Source organism: Coffea eugenioides, chromosome 6 (genome assembly GCF_003713205.1).
Source record: "Coffea eugenioides isolate CCC68of chromosome 6, Ceug_1.0, whole genome shotgun sequence".
Taxonomy (NCBI): Eukaryota; Viridiplantae; Streptophyta; class Magnoliopsida; order Gentianales; family Rubiaceae; genus Coffea; species Coffea eugenioides.
The window spans coordinates 6,918,562-6,936,334 of NC_040040.1; the positions used below are offsets into that span (position 1 = coordinate 6,918,562).

The 17,773-nt window shown below is 35.7% G+C and overlaps 2 protein-coding genes and 1 pseudogene across 5 annotated transcripts in view; all 3 read right to left on the bottom strand.

The window, feature by feature from the left end:
• LOC113775764 (beta-glucosidase BoGH3B-like) overlaps nt 1–17,773 on the bottom strand; it is a 20,453-nt gene continuing 2,680 nt past the window's right edge. The window contains exons 1-10 of one of the 3 annotated variants that reach the window (XM_027320769.1): nt 4,935–5,148; nt 4,186–4,437; nt 3,844–4,048; nt 3,288–3,378; nt 3,050–3,195; nt 1,786–2,029; nt 1,574–1,678; nt 1,295–1,477; nt 985–1,186; nt 1–861 (exon numbers count right to left, since the gene is read on the bottom strand). In XM_027320769.1, coding sequence (XP_027176570.1) covers nt 365–861; nt 985–1,186; nt 1,295–1,477; nt 1,574–1,678; nt 1,786–2,029; nt 3,050–3,195; nt 3,288–3,378; nt 3,844–4,048; nt 4,186–4,420 — 1,908 coding nt within the window. In that variant the 5' untranslated portion in view covers nt 4,421–4,437; nt 4,935–5,148 and the 3' untranslated portion in view covers nt 1–364. Of the gene's footprint in view, nt 862–984; nt 1,187–1,294; nt 1,478–1,573; nt 1,679–1,785; nt 2,030–3,049; nt 3,196–3,287; nt 3,379–3,843; nt 4,049–4,185; nt 4,438–4,934; nt 5,149–17,773 lie in introns of those variants that run through there. The other 2 variants (XM_027320770.1, XM_027320771.1) reach the window with 2 other exon arrangements.
• Nucleotides 7,914–8,529, bottom strand: LOC113775768 (annotated as a pseudogene).
• LOC113775763 (beta-glucosidase BoGH3B-like) overlaps nt 13,630–17,773 on the bottom strand; it is an 18,055-nt gene continuing 13,911 nt past the window's right edge. For both annotated transcript variants that reach the window (XM_027320768.1, XM_027320767.1), the window contains exons 4-10: nt 17,403–17,493; nt 17,177–17,322; nt 15,179–15,422; nt 14,966–15,070; nt 14,697–14,879; nt 14,393–14,594; nt 13,630–14,279 (exon numbers count right to left, since the gene is read on the bottom strand). In XM_027320768.1, coding sequence (XP_027176569.1) covers nt 13,792–14,279; nt 14,393–14,594; nt 14,697–14,879; nt 14,966–15,070; nt 15,179–15,422; nt 17,177–17,322; nt 17,403–17,493 — 1,459 coding nt within the window. In that variant the 3' untranslated portion in view covers nt 13,630–13,791. The remainder of the gene's footprint in view (nt 14,280–14,392; nt 14,595–14,696; nt 14,880–14,965; nt 15,071–15,178; nt 15,423–17,176; nt 17,323–17,402; nt 17,494–17,773) is intronic.

Consider the following 17,773-nt stretch of genomic DNA (forward strand, 5'->3'; position numbering starts at 1 on the left):
TGTCCAAATTATGTGGCTCAATTGAGTAACTATAGACATGCATAAAAGCATTCGGTGACAGCATAATTACTGTAGATGACTCGAAATTATGTAACTAAAGACATGCCTCAAAGCATTATAAAATATTTCACTTGAGACTGCCATTATTTATTTCGGACTCAATACATCAACTATGTGTCCCGTCCGTCAATGTAATTACACATATTAATCCTGGGCCTCAACCAAAGTTTGCTGTTACACATTTTATCTTCCAACTTTGTTGAGGACGCGAAGATTTCCTCTCTCTTTCGACGAAGATATTGCTTGTCCTCACAGCAAATGCAGAAGATCAAGAAATGCATTACGCAATCTAATAAAATGTCTATCAGTAGGAGTAATGAGCCTCTGAAGGTTTTGTGGTGAGGCCAAATCCAAATGGGAACAACGGGTCATAATGTGGATCTCCAACGTTCATTGGAAGTTGATCAACCGTCTTGAACCATGTACGTGGTAACTTGCCTGAGAAACCATAGTCACCAAATAAGACATCAGCAACCCCTTGGCCTTCAGTGCCAGGAAGCCATGCTGCTACAAGTGCATCGATTTGATCAAGATATGGCTGTATCACAACTGGGCGCCCAGTGATGAGAACAACAACACATTTCACAGAGCCACAGACATTTCTGATGGTGCTTGGACCTGGTTCAGGAATTGTCAAATTTAAACTATCTCCATATGTCTCTGAATATGGTACCTCTCCTACCACTACAATGGCGTAAGAGAATTTACTGGACTTGACAAATGCAGAACCAGGATTTTCCTCGAAGATAACTTCTGTTTTTGGGTGGATGGTGTTTCTAATGGCGGTAAGAACGGTCGTACCTGCAGGAAAATAAACGATTGGAAAATGTAAAGATCTTTTTCCTTGTTCCATTTTGCTTGGGGTGAGGGCCTGAATAAGAAATGAAGAGCACAAATTTAGAAGTTGACTGCTAATTGATGTACCAATTGTGGTGTTGCCACTCTGCCCGTGCCACGACATAGTCCATCCTCCACACTGGTTGCCAATGTCATTGGCATGGCTGCCTGCGACCAGTATTCTCGATGCATGCTTGGGAAGGGGTAGCAATGGTTCATCTTCGAATCTACCATTTTTTAGCAGAACAAGAGATCTTCTCACTGCTTCCCTAGCCAGTTCCCTATGCTCCTGTCCAAGTCAACAGTTCAAATGCATAAAACTTGATGATCTTCTCTAATAATCCTACAGAATTGACAGCAGTCTGGGACCTGAGTATATTCTCAAATCTCAACTTACCTGACTTCCAAGGTACTTAATCATGCTATAATCAGGAAATGGGTACTCAAATAGACCCATCATGAACTTCACCCTTAGAATCCTCCGCACAGCATCATCAATTCGGCTCATAGAAATGAAAGAGTTGTTCACCAAATAGGTAAGACCATCAATGAATTCTGTATAGTTGTAGGCAATCATCATCTGCAATTCACCATCAATCAAATAAGTATGGTAAAATTGACTAACATGACTTAGCTTCTGACCATAATTTGCTTTTGGAGCACAATATGAACTAACCATGTCAATGCCTGCATTTACACCAACTAAAATCGAATATGTGGAGTTTACATGCTCTGGTGAAGTTATCTTGTAAATACCCTGAGAATCTGATATGACAAACCCCTAATATAATTCACAAACATTTGAAACTCATATTACTTACTGCACTAGATATGTCTCAGACATGGTATTTATCAATTCATGGAAATCAACTGAGAGATTAGCTTTACCTCAAAATGTAGGGTATTTTTGAGAAAGCCAGTAATAAGATCACGATTAGCATGCATCTTTACACCATTCCAGCTAGAGTATGAGATCATGACAGTTGATACGCCCTTAATTATTGAATCATTGTAGGCAGGCATATGGATACGTAGCAGGTCATCCCAGTTGGCCACTGTATTGTACTCATTGATGCCTCGGATGGTTCCACCATCGCCAACATAATGCTTTGCGCATGCTAAAACATTATTTCTGCGCATAATCCATTCAAAAGGAAGAAATAAAGCAGTGTCTTTTCTATGTTGAGCATATTGTTTAAGCTACAACTTAAAATTCAGCAAAGAAATTTAGAATAACTCCCTCAGCTAAATCCCCAGATTCCAAAAGCAATTCCCTTTCAGAAAAGAAACATAAAAAAGAAGAACCACCACAAGGAAATTTGAAATTTGCTTATCAGACCAATGTGATACAGAAAAAAACATGCTTTAGCATCAATAAGTGCCTCTTAAAGCTTTGACCCTTCTATGAAAGAATTTTAGGCAAAGTTCTCTTTATTGCACCATCTATGAGTTGAAGTAAAGATGATTGAAGAAGTTTTCTTGCTCATATCATCATCGAATAGTCCACCTTGTCAATTTTTGTCTTATGTTGTCAAACGGAACAAGGTAATGTCATTCATATTTGACTGCAATCACAATTCTTCTTATTTTTGCTTTAAGTCTGCTTTGTTCTTTGTCCTTCTGTAATAAGTTTTAAAATCCAAATAGAGAAAAGTTCTAGACATTAGCAGATTTTCAAATAGATTTGCAGTGAAATGGAGAAAGTCATAGACCTACAAAAACTAAGAAAACACATCTATTAATTTCATCAAATAACTGCCAGAATGAGAGTACAAGACATAAAAACTAGTACAAAACATGAGAATGGCTCTTCATATTCTATAATAGAAAATGGGCAGGCCTCGATAGCTGAAATGCAAGATATTGACATTGTTTGTTGCGAGACATGAAAGGTACAAGTTGTTGAACCATACATTACAGGATGCAACCCTTTCAGTACCATGGAATGCACAGTCTAACTAAAAGCTAGAAGGAAAGATTGTTCAAGTCAAAGATCCATGCACAACATTAATTAAAGGTTATCATTTTGAAAAAACCTGCTATATTAGACACTAAATTCTAAAAGTTGGGATGAATTAGCAACTTAGGACTTTGTTCAGTATTTTGCACACACCAGGATTGAGAAGAAATAATTAGTTTGTACAGAGCTTACTGTCCAGCAATGTAGGGAACACCCTTAGGAGAATCAGGAGGAACATCTCCTTGTAATCCTAGAATAATATCAGTCATTGCTTGAACAACTTGGGGATCTTCACTATAGCTTTCAAAACAGCGACCCCATCTGGGATCTCGACAGACCTGACAAGCAATAAACTTTGAGTAAAGATGACCAGACTTACAAGATTTTAAAGGTAATTTCGGAGAGAAGATCATTTGAATAATTTTATTACAGCAACGCAAGGTGCAAAAGAGTACTGTATGCCTGCAGCTCTAACTTCAAGAGCAGTTGCAGCTCCTATCTTCTTGACTAGTAAAGGATCCCTGATACAATTATTGCAGAGTTTAGCATCATACCAGCTGATAATACTTAATCTTCTAGCAAAGTGTCCTAATCCATAATATGGGAAAATAGTGATAGTATGACAACACGTTTCCGAGAGAAGAAAATCCTTTTGCTTTAAGCAACAGGACCAGAAATATTATAAGACCAAGTTGCAGACTAGATCTTCAATTTGAACAGCTATGTTTTCCAGGGTTCTGGAAGGCCAAAATGTAAACTGGTTTTGCACAAAATGTCTTGCAAAAAACCTTTTTCTTTATTGCTTGCAAAAGTAGTTTTGGAATTTTCTCATTCCACTGTTATGTTGGTTCTGTTCTTTGTTTTATCATCTCATTGCAGCAAGTTTGGAAAATTGACATAGGACTTGACTAGAGAAAGGTATAAATAACAGATTCACTTTGAATTTCAGAAAGCAACTTATTTCAGAAAATTGACATAGGACTTGCCTAGCTGCTCCAAGACCAATATTATGAGGAAAAACTGTGGCTCCATAGACACCATTGTTTCCGTGAATTGCATCGATCCCATATATGATAGGTATGCCAAGACGTGTTGATAAAGCACCCTTCTGGAATTCGTTCACCATGTCCATCCAGGTCTCAGGAGTAGCCCTGTTAGGTAAAAGAGTTTCCCCACCATTGAACACACTACCTGCTCAAGAAAATCAAAATCTATATGATTTGTTTATAACTAATCAAATACTTGAGCAGACCTCACAGTTTCACAAATCATCATTAAGTGATACTCTATCAAAGAGTAGGTATAACAAAAGTGTGTGATGTTTATACCAATATAGTAGTATCTCACGACTTCAGCTGATGCAACAACGCGCTCAATTTGGGACATTTGACCAATCTTTTCCTCTAGGGTCATCCTGCTCATTAAATCCTTAACTCTCACGTCTACTGGCTGTTTAGGATCTTTATATCTCATGTACTCTGCTTTTGTCTTCACTGTCCAGCAGCACAGGACCAAAATCCCCACCATAAAGAAATGACTCCTTCCCATTCTTACCATCAGCATCCCCTTCACTTCGCAAACTAATGGACGACACATAAAACTCAATTAGATAAATATACCAGCAACATATATGCACGAGATTAAATTTAAGAAAGCAGCAATTTAGGAAGCTAAAAATGTATCCCCTTTTGTTTTTGATTTTGTGTGAGTGTGTGTGTGGGTGGGTGGGTGAGAGGGGGGGCGGTTAAGTCAAAAAATTGGTAATAGCCAAGAGAATAAAAGAACGTGCACAGTGATTGTATTCAAGCATTCCTTCAAGTTACACGAGTTCTTGGCCAGCGACGTCCACTAGAAAATAATCAGAAAAACTGGAAAGCATTCTGAAGTTTAATCTAAACAGAAACGCAAATTCTTGCACGAACATCAAAAGCACTGAACATAATAGAAGGGATAAATTTTAGAGCGAAGAAGTTTTACCATTTGGGCTTCATTCCTTTATTGCAGCAAATGCTTACATATCTAATCCAACTAGAAGCTTATATTGTTAACGCAAGAAGATTAATCCATGGAAACTTACAGTAGCAGAAAAGAGCTGATAATCAAACAGTCCAACAGTGGCACTTCTTCTCCAGTGATGATTCTTGCTTGCAGCTGGCCAAACACCCTCGCAAACAACACCACCAAACGGGTTTGCTGTTAATGCGGAAGAGCATTGAAGTTTGGAAGAATAGAAAATTAAAAAGACGATTAGAGCAGCAAGTTCAGCCAAACGTTTTTAGTAAAAAAATATTCGAGTGCAGTAGCTTGTTCCGTGGGCAATTTATAAACAGCACCAAACCAGGCACTGCAAGACATAAAGAATACGGCGCACTATTTGCACTCCGATCCCTGAAAAGTTCAATAATTAGAACACTCTTTGCCTAGCTCGAGACAGTAGAGTACAGTCAGTACACATGACTGGTCCCCCACGAATTTTCTTTTCTTTTCTTTTCTTTTTGGGATAATTGCAGAAACCTCCCCTGAGATTTCTGACATTTGCACTGACCTCCCCTATCAATTTTGAAATTGCATTAACCTCCCCTAGAAAAAGTTGGAACTAATTTAAAAGGTAAAAGTGTGTGAAATTACTAGAGTACCCCTATTGGATTTGACTTTACCAGATGAAAAGTTTGAGTACTTTCATCAAAACCAACGTTTAATTTGTTAAACAAATTAAACTAATCAAACTATTTCTGCATAGTTAAATTAATTAACTAATTAACTAATTATCTAATTAACTAATCAAACTATTTCTTCATAGTTAAACTAATAACTAATTATCTAATTGTTAATAGTTATTAACTAATCAAACTATTTCTACATAGTTAAACTAATTAACTATTAACTAATTAACTAATTAATTAATTAATTAATTAACTAATTAACTAATTTATATTTATCTAATTAACTAATTAAATAATTATCTAATTAACTAAAGCTGTTGTCTGTCCGAAACTAACAAACTATTTGCATGTTAAACTAATTAACTGATTAACTAATTATCTACTTACTTAATTAACTAATTAACTAATTTTTGTTTATCTAATTAACTAATTGTCTAATTATCTAATTAACTAAAGCTGTTGTCTATCCGAAACTAATAAACTATTTGCATGTTAAACTAATTAACTAATTAACTGCTTAACTAATTATCTAATTAATTAATTATCTAATTAACTAATTTGAATTTTACTGTAACACTTTTTGAATTTTACTTACAAACATTGATGTTTTTATCATAAATTAAATGTTTGAAAGTAAAATATCCATAAAGAGCCGATACTTTAAATAGGTAATGCGTACTGCATATAGTTTAACATGCAAATAGTCTGTTAATCAGTTAGTTTGTTAATTAGTTAAGCAATTAATTAGTTTAACATGCAAATAGTTTGTTAGTTTCAGACAGACAACAACTTTAGTTAATTAGATAATTAGTTAATTAGTAAATTAGATAAATAGAAATTAGTTAATTAGTTAATTAATTAATTAGATAATTAGTTAATAGTTAATTAGATAATTAGTTAATAGTTAATTAGCTTAACTATTAACTAATTACATAATTAGTTAAGCAATTGTCAAGCAAATAATAATTGTCAAGCAAGATGAGGGCAAAATTGGAAGAAATGTTTTATCTCACTTCTACAAATAATTTTTTAATGGGACATCAAGCTGTCAGAGAGGTTTCTGCAATGAATTGTTACTGTTCAAGGGAGGTAAATGCAATTTCTAAACCTAGAGGGGAGGTCAGTGCAAATGTCAAAAATCTCAGAGGAGGTTTCTGCAATTATCCCTTTATTTTTTTCCTCCACAGGCGATCGGTCCCCCATTTTGTGCAACGTTTTTGGATATTTCGACTTGTTTAGTGGAAAAAGTCAGCAAGTAAACCTTCACCGCTAGTTTGAGAGTTGAGGATAGAAAAGAAAAGAAGAGAAAGGTTAAGGTTATGTTTGGATTGCAAATTACTGTAGCGATTTGATATATGTGAGAAAAAAAGGTAATAGGGAAATGTAATCACGGAAAATGACGTAATTTTCCGACGAAAAATGGCAATCCAAACAAGACTAAGTTATGAGAGAAAATATAGCATAAGAAAAGAAAATAAGAGATTTTACTGTTATTTGAAAGTTTATAAAAGAAAGGAAATGATTTTAGACACATTGATCAATAAATATTCCATTCAATGAGTTTTTAAGGATAGATTGGACAATTTTTTTTAAAAAAAAATTAGCCTTTTCATAGCTTTCCTTTGCTTTTTGCCTGATTTGGGATGGAAACTTTTTTTTAACCGTAACAAGTATCTTCTTCCTCCCAAGTCAGTCGAATTCTTTTTTTATATTTCATTAAAACTTTCAAACATGAAAAATACCTATATTTCTCTTTCCTTCTTTTCTTTTTTGCTCAAATCTCATCTGCCAAACTAGGCATCAGAGCTCAACCCCAAGAACTTTTTGTTTCCAAACAAATAAATATAAATATATATCATATCTCTTGAAAGTCTTAACATGGTAAATGATCATTATTCTTAGGTGTATAAAAAACCCCCAACCAACATAAAGAGGGAAGAGGCGTGGGGTTGAGAACAATTTGAATTTTGACCAATTATAGGTAGAGCTGTTAAACGAGCCGAGTCGAGCTCGAGCATAGGACAATCGAGCTCGACTCGAACCTCTAATCGAGCTAGCTCGAGCTCGCTCGATTAGTAATTCGAGCTTCACAAGGCGCTCGAGATCGACTCGATATATTGGTAGAAAATTCGAGCTCGGGCTCGAACTCGAGTTTGAGATCGAGCGAGCTCATCGAGCTCGAAGCTCGAGCTCGAGCTCGTTTACGGGAGACACCACATCAGGTCCTGCCACACTCGTATTTAGCCTAACAAAAGAAGATAAACTTTCCCTGATTTATCATCTCCAATTCAACATTTCCACAACACATCAGTGACCAAAATGTCCAAAACAGATTATCTATCGCGGATCCGTGACGGTACATGAGCTCAATTGCTTTATATACTTGGGCAAAATAAATATAAATTAATAAAAAAGTTTCCATTCACAAATTTTAGTCCAGACAAAGCAAGAAAACTTTACGATCCGGGGACAAACTTGGTGGCATAGACCAGGCATTGTTAGCAACTGGGTTGTCAAGATGGTCCAAGAGATTTTCAAGAGGGCATTTGCCAGTGACAATAGCTTGGACAAAGAAGCCGAACATGGAGAACATTGCAAGCCTTCCATTCTTGATTTCCTTCACTTCTTGATTTCCTTCACCTTAAGCTCAGCAAAGGTAACAGGGTCATCGGCTAGACCAAGAGAATCAAAGTAGTGGCCACCGTAGAGATCATTGCCCTCTTCGACGCCTTCAAGACCATTGATTCTATATCCTTCAACAAGACCCATGAGAACAACTTGGAAGCCGAGCACTGCCAGAATGCTCTAAGCATGGACAAGGTTGGGGTTTCCCAAGTAGTCAAGCCCACCTTCTGAGAAGATCTGTGCTCCGGCTTTGAACCACACTGGCTCCTTAAAGTCCACTTTAAGATATTTCTCAAGGACTTCTGGGGTGATGCATCCCAGTGCTCCGTGCATAGCCCCTGGCTCTACCGAGGTGGCTCCGTATGGTGCTGCTCATGGAGTCACGAGAAGGAGGGTGCGGCTGCTCCGTATGGTGAGTCGGTGACGGTGGTGAGAATGGAGGGTGCGGCTGCGGGTGTGGAACTGGAAAAGAGTTGACAGAAAGAGGAATCAGGGGAGGTTAGGGATGGCGCCTGGCGGTGAGAATGGAGGGTGTGTGCGGCGTGCGGTGTGTGACTGAGAATGGAGGGTGACGGCTCATGGCTGCTATGCGGGAAAAGGTTAGAGTAAAAGAGGAAAGAAAAATTAGGGCTACAGAGTACAGACGGGAGATGACTTAGGTTTAGTACCACATATACGATGAAATGACGACAATACCCCTACCCTTCGAGCCTCACGAGCTTCAACGAGCCGAGCTGTGCTCGGCTCGTTTAATAAACGAGTATTGAGTAGAGCTCGAGCTCGGCTCGTTTCTCTCTGTAAACGAGCCGAGTCGAGCTCTTATCGAGCCGGGTCGAGCTCGGCTCGCGAGCTACCCGGTTCGATTAACAGCTCTAATTATAGGTAGGACCTGTCCTTTGTCCTAGTAAAGAGCCAGATAAACCGTGGCCCACTGGTCCATCCGCACAAGTGTATCGCCCGCTGGAAGGGGCTAATTCCTTAGATTATTGGTTGGAAAAAAAAAAATTCAGACACTTACGGATCTGACACGGGACATGTATAAATCTATGGGTGCCGGGCTGAGACAGCCCGGCACCTGACACAAACTGACTTTTTTTTTTTTTTTAAATCCCCATGGTGCCCGGCACCTGCCAAAGAATGTGTGTCAGGTGCCGGGCTGAGATTCTTTGCCACCGAACTTTTCTTAAAAACCAAAAAAAAAAAAAAAATACCGGTCAGCAAAATTCACTCTTTCAATTCTTAGCGTACGTGACTCCAACATTTCCGCTAGAATTGCTAGGGTTGAAACAAAATTCACCACTAAGGGTTTTTTGGTGAACCCACAGGGGAAAGAACAGCATTGGGCGGCAAGGGAGAAATATGAATGGTTCAAGGCAACTTTTAACATCCGCGAGAGTCAAGTAACTTTTTGAAAAGGGGCTCAACTTTTGGACAATGAAAAAATAATACCAATGAAAAAGTATCAAAAGCATTTATTAAGTATTTAGGAGCAATTTTAAAGTGAAATTTTTTAATCTTGATGATCAGGCTGGAGGATGCTACTTTTGATGATTTGGACCTGTTACAAATTGAGCATAAGAAATAGGCGTTAATCATAATTAATTTCCTTAGAATATATATCATTTTTCACTTTAGCTTCTAACAACGGTTCCGTTTGGATTAGCTGTTTTTGGGTTTGTTTTTAAAAAACACAATTATAGCATTTTGAATATGAAAAACAAGTCCGTTTGGATTAGTTGTTTTTGGGATTGTTTTTCAAAAACTATATGAAAAACTTTTACTATAGATTTTTTTGGATTATTTTTAGAGGTATTTTTGAAACATATTTTTGAGTATTTTTAGAATATTATAATTTTTATATTTTTATATAAATATACATTTATGCATTTATAATACATTTATATTTACAAATGTGTAGATGTATATTATTATAAATGTATAAATTATAAATGAATATTATATAAATGTATAAATTATAAATTATAAATTATAAATTTTATATTTTTATATAAATATGCATTTATGCATTTATAATACATTTATAGATATTTATAAATAAATATTTATATATTCATATAAAAATATATAAATGTATTATATTATATATAATACAAAATCTAAATATATTTATAAATGTATAAGTGTATATTATTATAAATTATAAATTATAAATGAATATTATAAATATATTATAAATTATAAGTGTATATTATTATAAATGTATAAATTATAAATGAATATTATAAATGTATAAATTGATATATTATAAATATATATTAATATTATGTAGAAATGTATTTATATAATTAATATAAATGTATATATGTATTGATATTATGTATAAATACAAAATTAATATTATGTATATTAATATAAATGTATAAATGTATTATATTATATATAATACATAATATAAATGTATATTTAAATGTATAAGTGTATATTATTAAAAATGTATAAATTATAAATGAATATTATATAAATGTATAAATTAATATATTATAAATATATATTAATTTATGTAGAAATGTATTAGTATAATTAATATAAATGTATACATGTATTAATATTATGTATAAATGTAAAAATATTATTATGTATATTAATATAAATGTATAAATATATTATAAATGTATTGTATTATATTATATATTATACATAATATAAATGTATATTATAAATATACATAAATATTTATATAAAAAACTTAATAAAAAGCTAGGTCGACCTGAAGTACTAAATCTTTTAGTCTTTTAAGTTAATTAATTTTCATTTCAAAGTTGAAACGTAAGAAAAAGATGAAAATAGATTTGTGCAAAATCACTAATTACTCTTATAGGATGTTAAACTAAGAAAAGGTTTTTCAAACAAAATATCCCATTCATTTTGTTAGAATTATTATGTAACTTTTAAATGTTCACTATAATTTTATAAATATAAATGTATTGTGCAATATAAAAAGAAAAAAGGACGAAAAAAAGAAAGAAAAATGCATAGCGTGACATGGTGAAATGGTTAAATACAAAAGCTCTGGCGGGTCTTAGCAATACAATCAGAAGACAGGAAATTGCATGGACGAGGGGCGCATGGCTTTAAAAAGCTGCCTGGTGCACAGCTTTAAAAAAAAAAAAAAAAAAAGGAGAATCTGTCAGGTGCCGGGCTGACAGAGCCCGGCACCTGATAACTCAATGACACAAAATTCTGTCAGGTGCCGGGCTGCCAATTTTTAAAATTTTTTTTTTTTTTTAAAATTGGGGTGTCAGGTGCCGGGCTGACACAGCCCGGCACCCATAGATTTATACTCCCACCCTGTCAAATCCGTAGTTGTCCGACAGTTTTTTTTTTTTACCTATATTCTGATCAATTAGCCGCTGGAAGGCGACTACAAGTTTGCCTCTTCTCTTAAATCTTAATTGACAAGTTAACCAATAGATTTTGTACATATAGTGATTCGATCAGAAACATCGTAGTCCGCATAACTAACGGCACTCGGGCGGAGCCAATAATGTATCTCAGGGTGCAATTTTTTGTTTGGATCTCCTGTTTTTTGAGTGTTTTTCAAAAATTAGTTTTTCAAATACAATAAAAGTTACAACAAAGTACTCTGAAAAATAATCTAAAAATTAGTTTAAATTAGTTTAAAATTTTATCAAATATCTCATAATAAAGTGCCAATAAAAAATATTTCAAAATATTTTCTAAAAATATTTCAAAATATACTCTAAAAACTCTGCTACAGTAAAGTTTTTCAAAAACACCTCCAAAAACAGTTAATCCAAACGGAGCCTATTCGATCAGAAACTTCGTAGTGCGCATAACTACGGCACTCGGGCGGAGCCAATGTTGATCTTAGGTTGCAATTGCACATTTGATCCGCAACAGATCTTCTGTCTCACACCTTGTGCCACTCTCTGTCCCACTTTTTATTATATTATTATTTCTTCTTCATAAATATTATATTTTAATTCTTTTTTGTTTCCTTAAAATTCAATAACTAAGTAAAAAAAATAAATACAACAGTTTCAAAAAATTAATATATAATAGAAAATTAAAAATATAACAGAAAATTCACAAAAATCTCATTTTTTATGCATTTTGATTTTTTGAGTTTGGTAAATTTTGTGTATTACTCAATTAATAGTTATTGGATCTTAAGTAAACAAAAAAAAATTAAAACATGATGTTTAAGAAGAAGAAATAACAATATAATAAAAAGTGGGACAGAGAGTGGCACAGGGTGTGGGACAGAAGATCCGTTATACACATTTTCTTTTAATAGCTTTACGTTATACACATTATCCACCTACTATATAGCTAGAATTTATGTCTTGAAATCTTATGCACAATTTTAATTAATAGTATGTAATTTCATACTATTAGATAATTTGATAACTACTGCAAATAATAAATAACAAGTTGCAGCATTTTTCAAAAAAAAAAATTGTGTATTTAGAGCAAATATTTAGTTGTACTAAAAATTTATAAACCAACATATTGTTAGTATAAACTAATGTTATTATCTCCCGAATAAAGTTCCTGACTCAACCAACAAGTAAATCTTAGTGATGGTAATTTTTTATTTTAGTGTATCAGTACCATCATTCGAACACAATAATCATTTCTGTGCAATTTGAAAAATTTTCAAGAATGACTTAATCTTACTTAATTTAGTTAATATTTTTAAAATATTAATACCACAAATGTTCGATAAAGAGCTGCTAGTTATTTGCTTAGTTTCATATATATATACAAACACACAAACCTACAAGTGACATATAAAGGAGTGAGATAATATCAATTGACCCAACAAAAATAAAAAAATGTGGTTGCTTGCATTGGTGGACTTGGTACCATTTTTAGCCGATAATGGGGTAGAGATTTTGTCAGCCTAGATGAGTTATGGCTGACTGGATTTCCATGATCACATTTCCCTATTACGTCGTTTTCCGTGATCACATTTTCCTATTATCTTTTTTCCTCACATACATCAAATCGCTACAGTAATTTTCCATGAAAAATCATGGAAAATGCAATCCAAACACATTAGATTTCCATCTCTACTAGTGAAGATTGAAGATCGCAGATGAACTAGCATCTCTTAGCTTATCGGCTACCAGAGACCTTGCAAGAGTAGGTGCCATCCACTCACGAGTGGCCGGCCCAAGCCCATTATGTCCGAGCCCACGACCCACATTGAAGTGTAAACTCAACCCGCCAGCCGCAACACTGACGTGTACATAAACCCACCGGTTCTTTTCTTTTCTTTAAAAAAAAAAAATAAAAAAAATAAGGCCACCTTGAAATTTTCCTTTTCTTTTTTTCCTTTGGCACAATTGTCCCATTAATTAATGTTACTCACGTCATGAGATTTTTTTTTTGTGTTGGTGCATAAGTAACATGATGATTTCTTCCACAATGGTTTCTCCGATTTATATCTGATTCAGCACTACAGGTTTTAAAGCTTGGGTGGGCATTGGATGATGCTTAGCTAAAAAAGCTTTCCACCTTAAAAGCAAATTAGTAAAACTATACTAGAATGAAAGTACACTTCACATCACTGGCACCAATTTCATCAACTAGTAGCCTGTTATTTTTCATTTTCCACCAAAAATATGTTTGAATCAGAAAATTTTCTCACTCGGGGTTTCAATTGCCCTTCTTAGCTTCTGTGCTCAGGCCATATCCAAATGGGTACAACGGGTCATAATGTCTGTCCCCGACATTCATGGGCAGTTGATCAACCGTCTTGAACCATGTATGAGGAAGCTTGCCCGTGAAACCATAGTCACCAAACAAAACATCAGCAACCCCTTGGCCTTCAGTTCCCGGAAGCCAAGCAGCTACAAGTGCATCAATTCGATTCACGTATGGCTGAATAACGACAGGCCGGCCGGTGATCAGAACTACAACGCATTTCACATACCCACAAACGTTAGTAATGGTGCTAGGGCCTGGTTCAGGAATTGTCAAGTTTAAGCTGTCCCCGTATGATTCAGCATATGGTGGCTCTCCCACCACAACAACCGCATAGGAGAACTTGTTGGACTTGACGAATTCTGCATCAGGTTTTTCGCTGTACACAACTTCTGTTGTTGGATCAACTGCATTTCTTATACCAGTCAGGATTGTGGTACCTGTTTACCAGAAAAGAACAAGTTGGAGTCAGTTACCAGTACGAATAAATGCCATCACTGCCACTGAAGAGAAGGATGAAGCGGGCTATCAGCTAAAATGATAACCAAAGAACCTTTTGTGATGTTGCCGCTGAGGCCTTGCCACTCAATTGTCCACCCACCACATTGGTTACCAATATTATCAGCGTGGGTTCCTGCAACTAGAATGCGTTTCGCTTTCTTGGGGAGGGGTAGCAATGGCTTGGCTGCGGATTCGCCATTCTTCAACAGCACAAGAGATTTCCTCACTGCTTCTCTTGCCAGGTCTCTGTGCTCCTGTTAACGTTAAAAAAGTGTTTAAACCCAGGGCCAAGTGATCTCAACTTCTCTTTCATCTTTTCTATTCAATCCGTTCTTTGTAAATCGACACCCACTTACCTGCAAACCAACGTATTGGGTCATGCTATAGTCGGCCAATGGGTGCTCAAAGATGCCCATCGTGAACTTCACCCTCAAAATCCTCTTCACTGCATCATCAATTCGGCTCATTGGAACAAAATTGTTCTTAACCAGGAAGGTTAGACCATCAATGAATTCTGTATAGTTTAATGGAATCATGATCTGCAACATCCGGAAAATAACACAAGTCCTTCCGCATTTAGCAGAGTAGATTAATATTATAAGCTTGTTAAGCAAATCAGACTGACCATGTCAATTCCGGCGTTGACACCAGTGACAATTGAGTATGTGTAATTTGCATGAGGAGGAGAGGTAATACTGTCAATGCCTTGCCAATCTGAGATGACAAATCCCTGAATAATAATTCAGAACTTAATTAATCCTGTGCTTGATTGAAGATGTCGAATGTGGAACTGGAAGCAGGAAGGAGTACTTTTTACTTTCGAAACAGATTAGTTTACCCGAAATCTCAGCGTGTTCTTAAGAAAACCAGTGATCATTTCACGATTAGTATGCATCTTTATTCCATTCCAGCTTGAATAGGAGATCATGACAGTTGATACACCCTTGATAATTGCATTATAATAGCCGGCCATATGGATGCTAAGCAAACCATGCCTGCTGATCACTGTATTATTCCCATTGATGCCTTCAGTCGTTCCTCCATCACCAACAAAGTGCTTAGCACATGCAGCAATGTTCTTTCTGCCAAAAAAAAAAAAGATTAATCAAGAATGCAAACTCCGAAGGTGCAGGGTATACATTTTCTGGGAATTTATTGTCTATTCCTAGAATAATATTTTTAAAAAATATACAAAATTTAGATCTTTTTTTTTCCGGAAACAATAGATGAAATTTTATAAATAACCAAACTTTACATTATTTGAGCAACAGTTCAATCAACTATACAAAGTGTACCATGACACTTAAGGAGAGACAAAAGTTCTCTCCTCATCTGTAAATATGCTTAGAGCATAATGGCTAATGCGATTACATAGAGTCATATTACTAGAATTTCCAACTTCAAAAAAGCACATTTGAAACAGATTAGCTAATGCATGTATGTCTTCCACCAACATGACAATGTTTGGATTGTCTCCTTTCCCATTTTTTAGCAAGGCAACAAGATGTTTGTTAACATTTATGACTTTGATCCTTTGCCAATTCAGCTGTCTTGCTTTCATTAGTGCCAGCCTCACTGCTACAGCTTTATCTTGAATATCCATTAGTGAGCTTCTGTCCACTAACGCCCATTCAGCTCTGATTCTCCCTCCAGTTTGCTTGGCCACGATGCCAATTCCAACTTATGGCCCTCTGCTGATTCTTTGTAGCAATCTGAAGTTCCACCAGCTCTCTTTCCTCCATTCCTTCCTCCCCTAGTCTTGCATTTGCTGCTTCTGTTTCTGATGTACTTCTAACTTCCTTTCCTTTACCAGCTTCCTCAAACTCCATCCACTCTGTGCTGGCCTTTTGCACAATTCTTATTCCTTCTCTCTCCTTTCCTTCAAATTCTAATTCATTCCTATCCTTCCATAATTGCCAAAGTATGTTAGCAGTCAAGGCTATATGCTGCTTTCCTTCGTTCCTACTTCTGGCTTGAGCTAATGCTGCCCACCACTGCTTAAAACATCCTGTTTGGTTCTGGATGCCGTCCCATTGTACTGGAGCAAGCTTCCATACCTTCTGAGCCTGAGAACAGTGGAACAGAATGTGTTCCACTGTTTCCATATTATCTCCACATCTTGAGCAAAATGGTGATCCTTGTTTTGTTCTTCTGAATATTGTTTCCCTTGCTATCGAATGGAGTAATTTTCATGTATCTTCTAATTGATACCGGGTAAAGCTAAACAACCTCCCAAGTCCAAGTTTTGAAGCTTTGAACGGTCAATTGCACTTTCTAACCTTTTTGTGGGCATTTGGTTAGATATCTTATTTACTAGTTGATGTTCTTTGTTACCCCTGTTTTAAAGTTCAATCAATCCGATCCACATCAGTTCTTGACAAAAAAAAAATGTAAAAGCTAACATCCAACTGATGTTGCTTTCCCATGAATACTAGCGTGCAATCTTCCATCAATATGTCTCTTTCATCCCCTTGGAACAAGAAGATTTTAGCACCCAAATCTTGAATTATAAGGATGGTGAATGTTGACTTTGAACGCTTAAAAAAGTTTTAGCCCGGTAAGGACAATAAAGGCTGGACCCCCAATGAGGTGAAACCGCACTGCTCGCGTTCAAGTTGATTTAGATCGTCCAACACGACTTGAATAGCTTGAATAAGATGAAGGATATTTCCAATTATCCACAAAAGGGCAGCTAATTGAAGTATATGATATATTACTAGTGCTTTTCACACTGGATCCAGGATTTATATGTGCTTCAGAAAGAAAGACATCGTTGTTCATTACTTTATGAATGAATCAAGAAAATGATGGAATAAGAGGAATTTGCAATACGTACTGGCCAGCAAGATAAGGAACCCCTAAGCGGCCATTGGAAGGGATTTCTCCTTGTAATCCCGGGATAATCTCAGTCATTGCTCTCACAATTTTGGGATCTTCACTATAGCTTTCATAACACCGGCCCCATCTGGGATCTCCGCAGACCTAATCACAGACTTATTTTGATTGTTCAATGTACTCTGAGCTGCATAACAATTTATGGTTCATAGAAAGAGTTAAATTACCGCAACGCAAGGTGCAAAAGCATATTGAATGCCTGTAGCCCTCACTTCAAGGGCAGTTGCAGCTCCAATCTTCTTCACCAGTGCAGGGTCCCTGCTCAAGCCGGTAACTCAAAGAGTTTAATTGCCACATTCAATTAAGGATTCAATATTGAAAAGATAGATATCAAATTATGCCAAAAAGAGCCGTATTCCTGCTAAATCCCTCCCCGTCCTTCCCCCCTAGACAAGAACTTCATCTGCAGCTTTTTCATAAAACAACAAACAAAATGGTGGACTTCAGCTACTACAATACAAGAGTGCGTTTTGGAGTACTGACCAAATTATACTAGCCTCATAAAAAATGGTAGTAATCAAAGGAGATGTGGATTAAT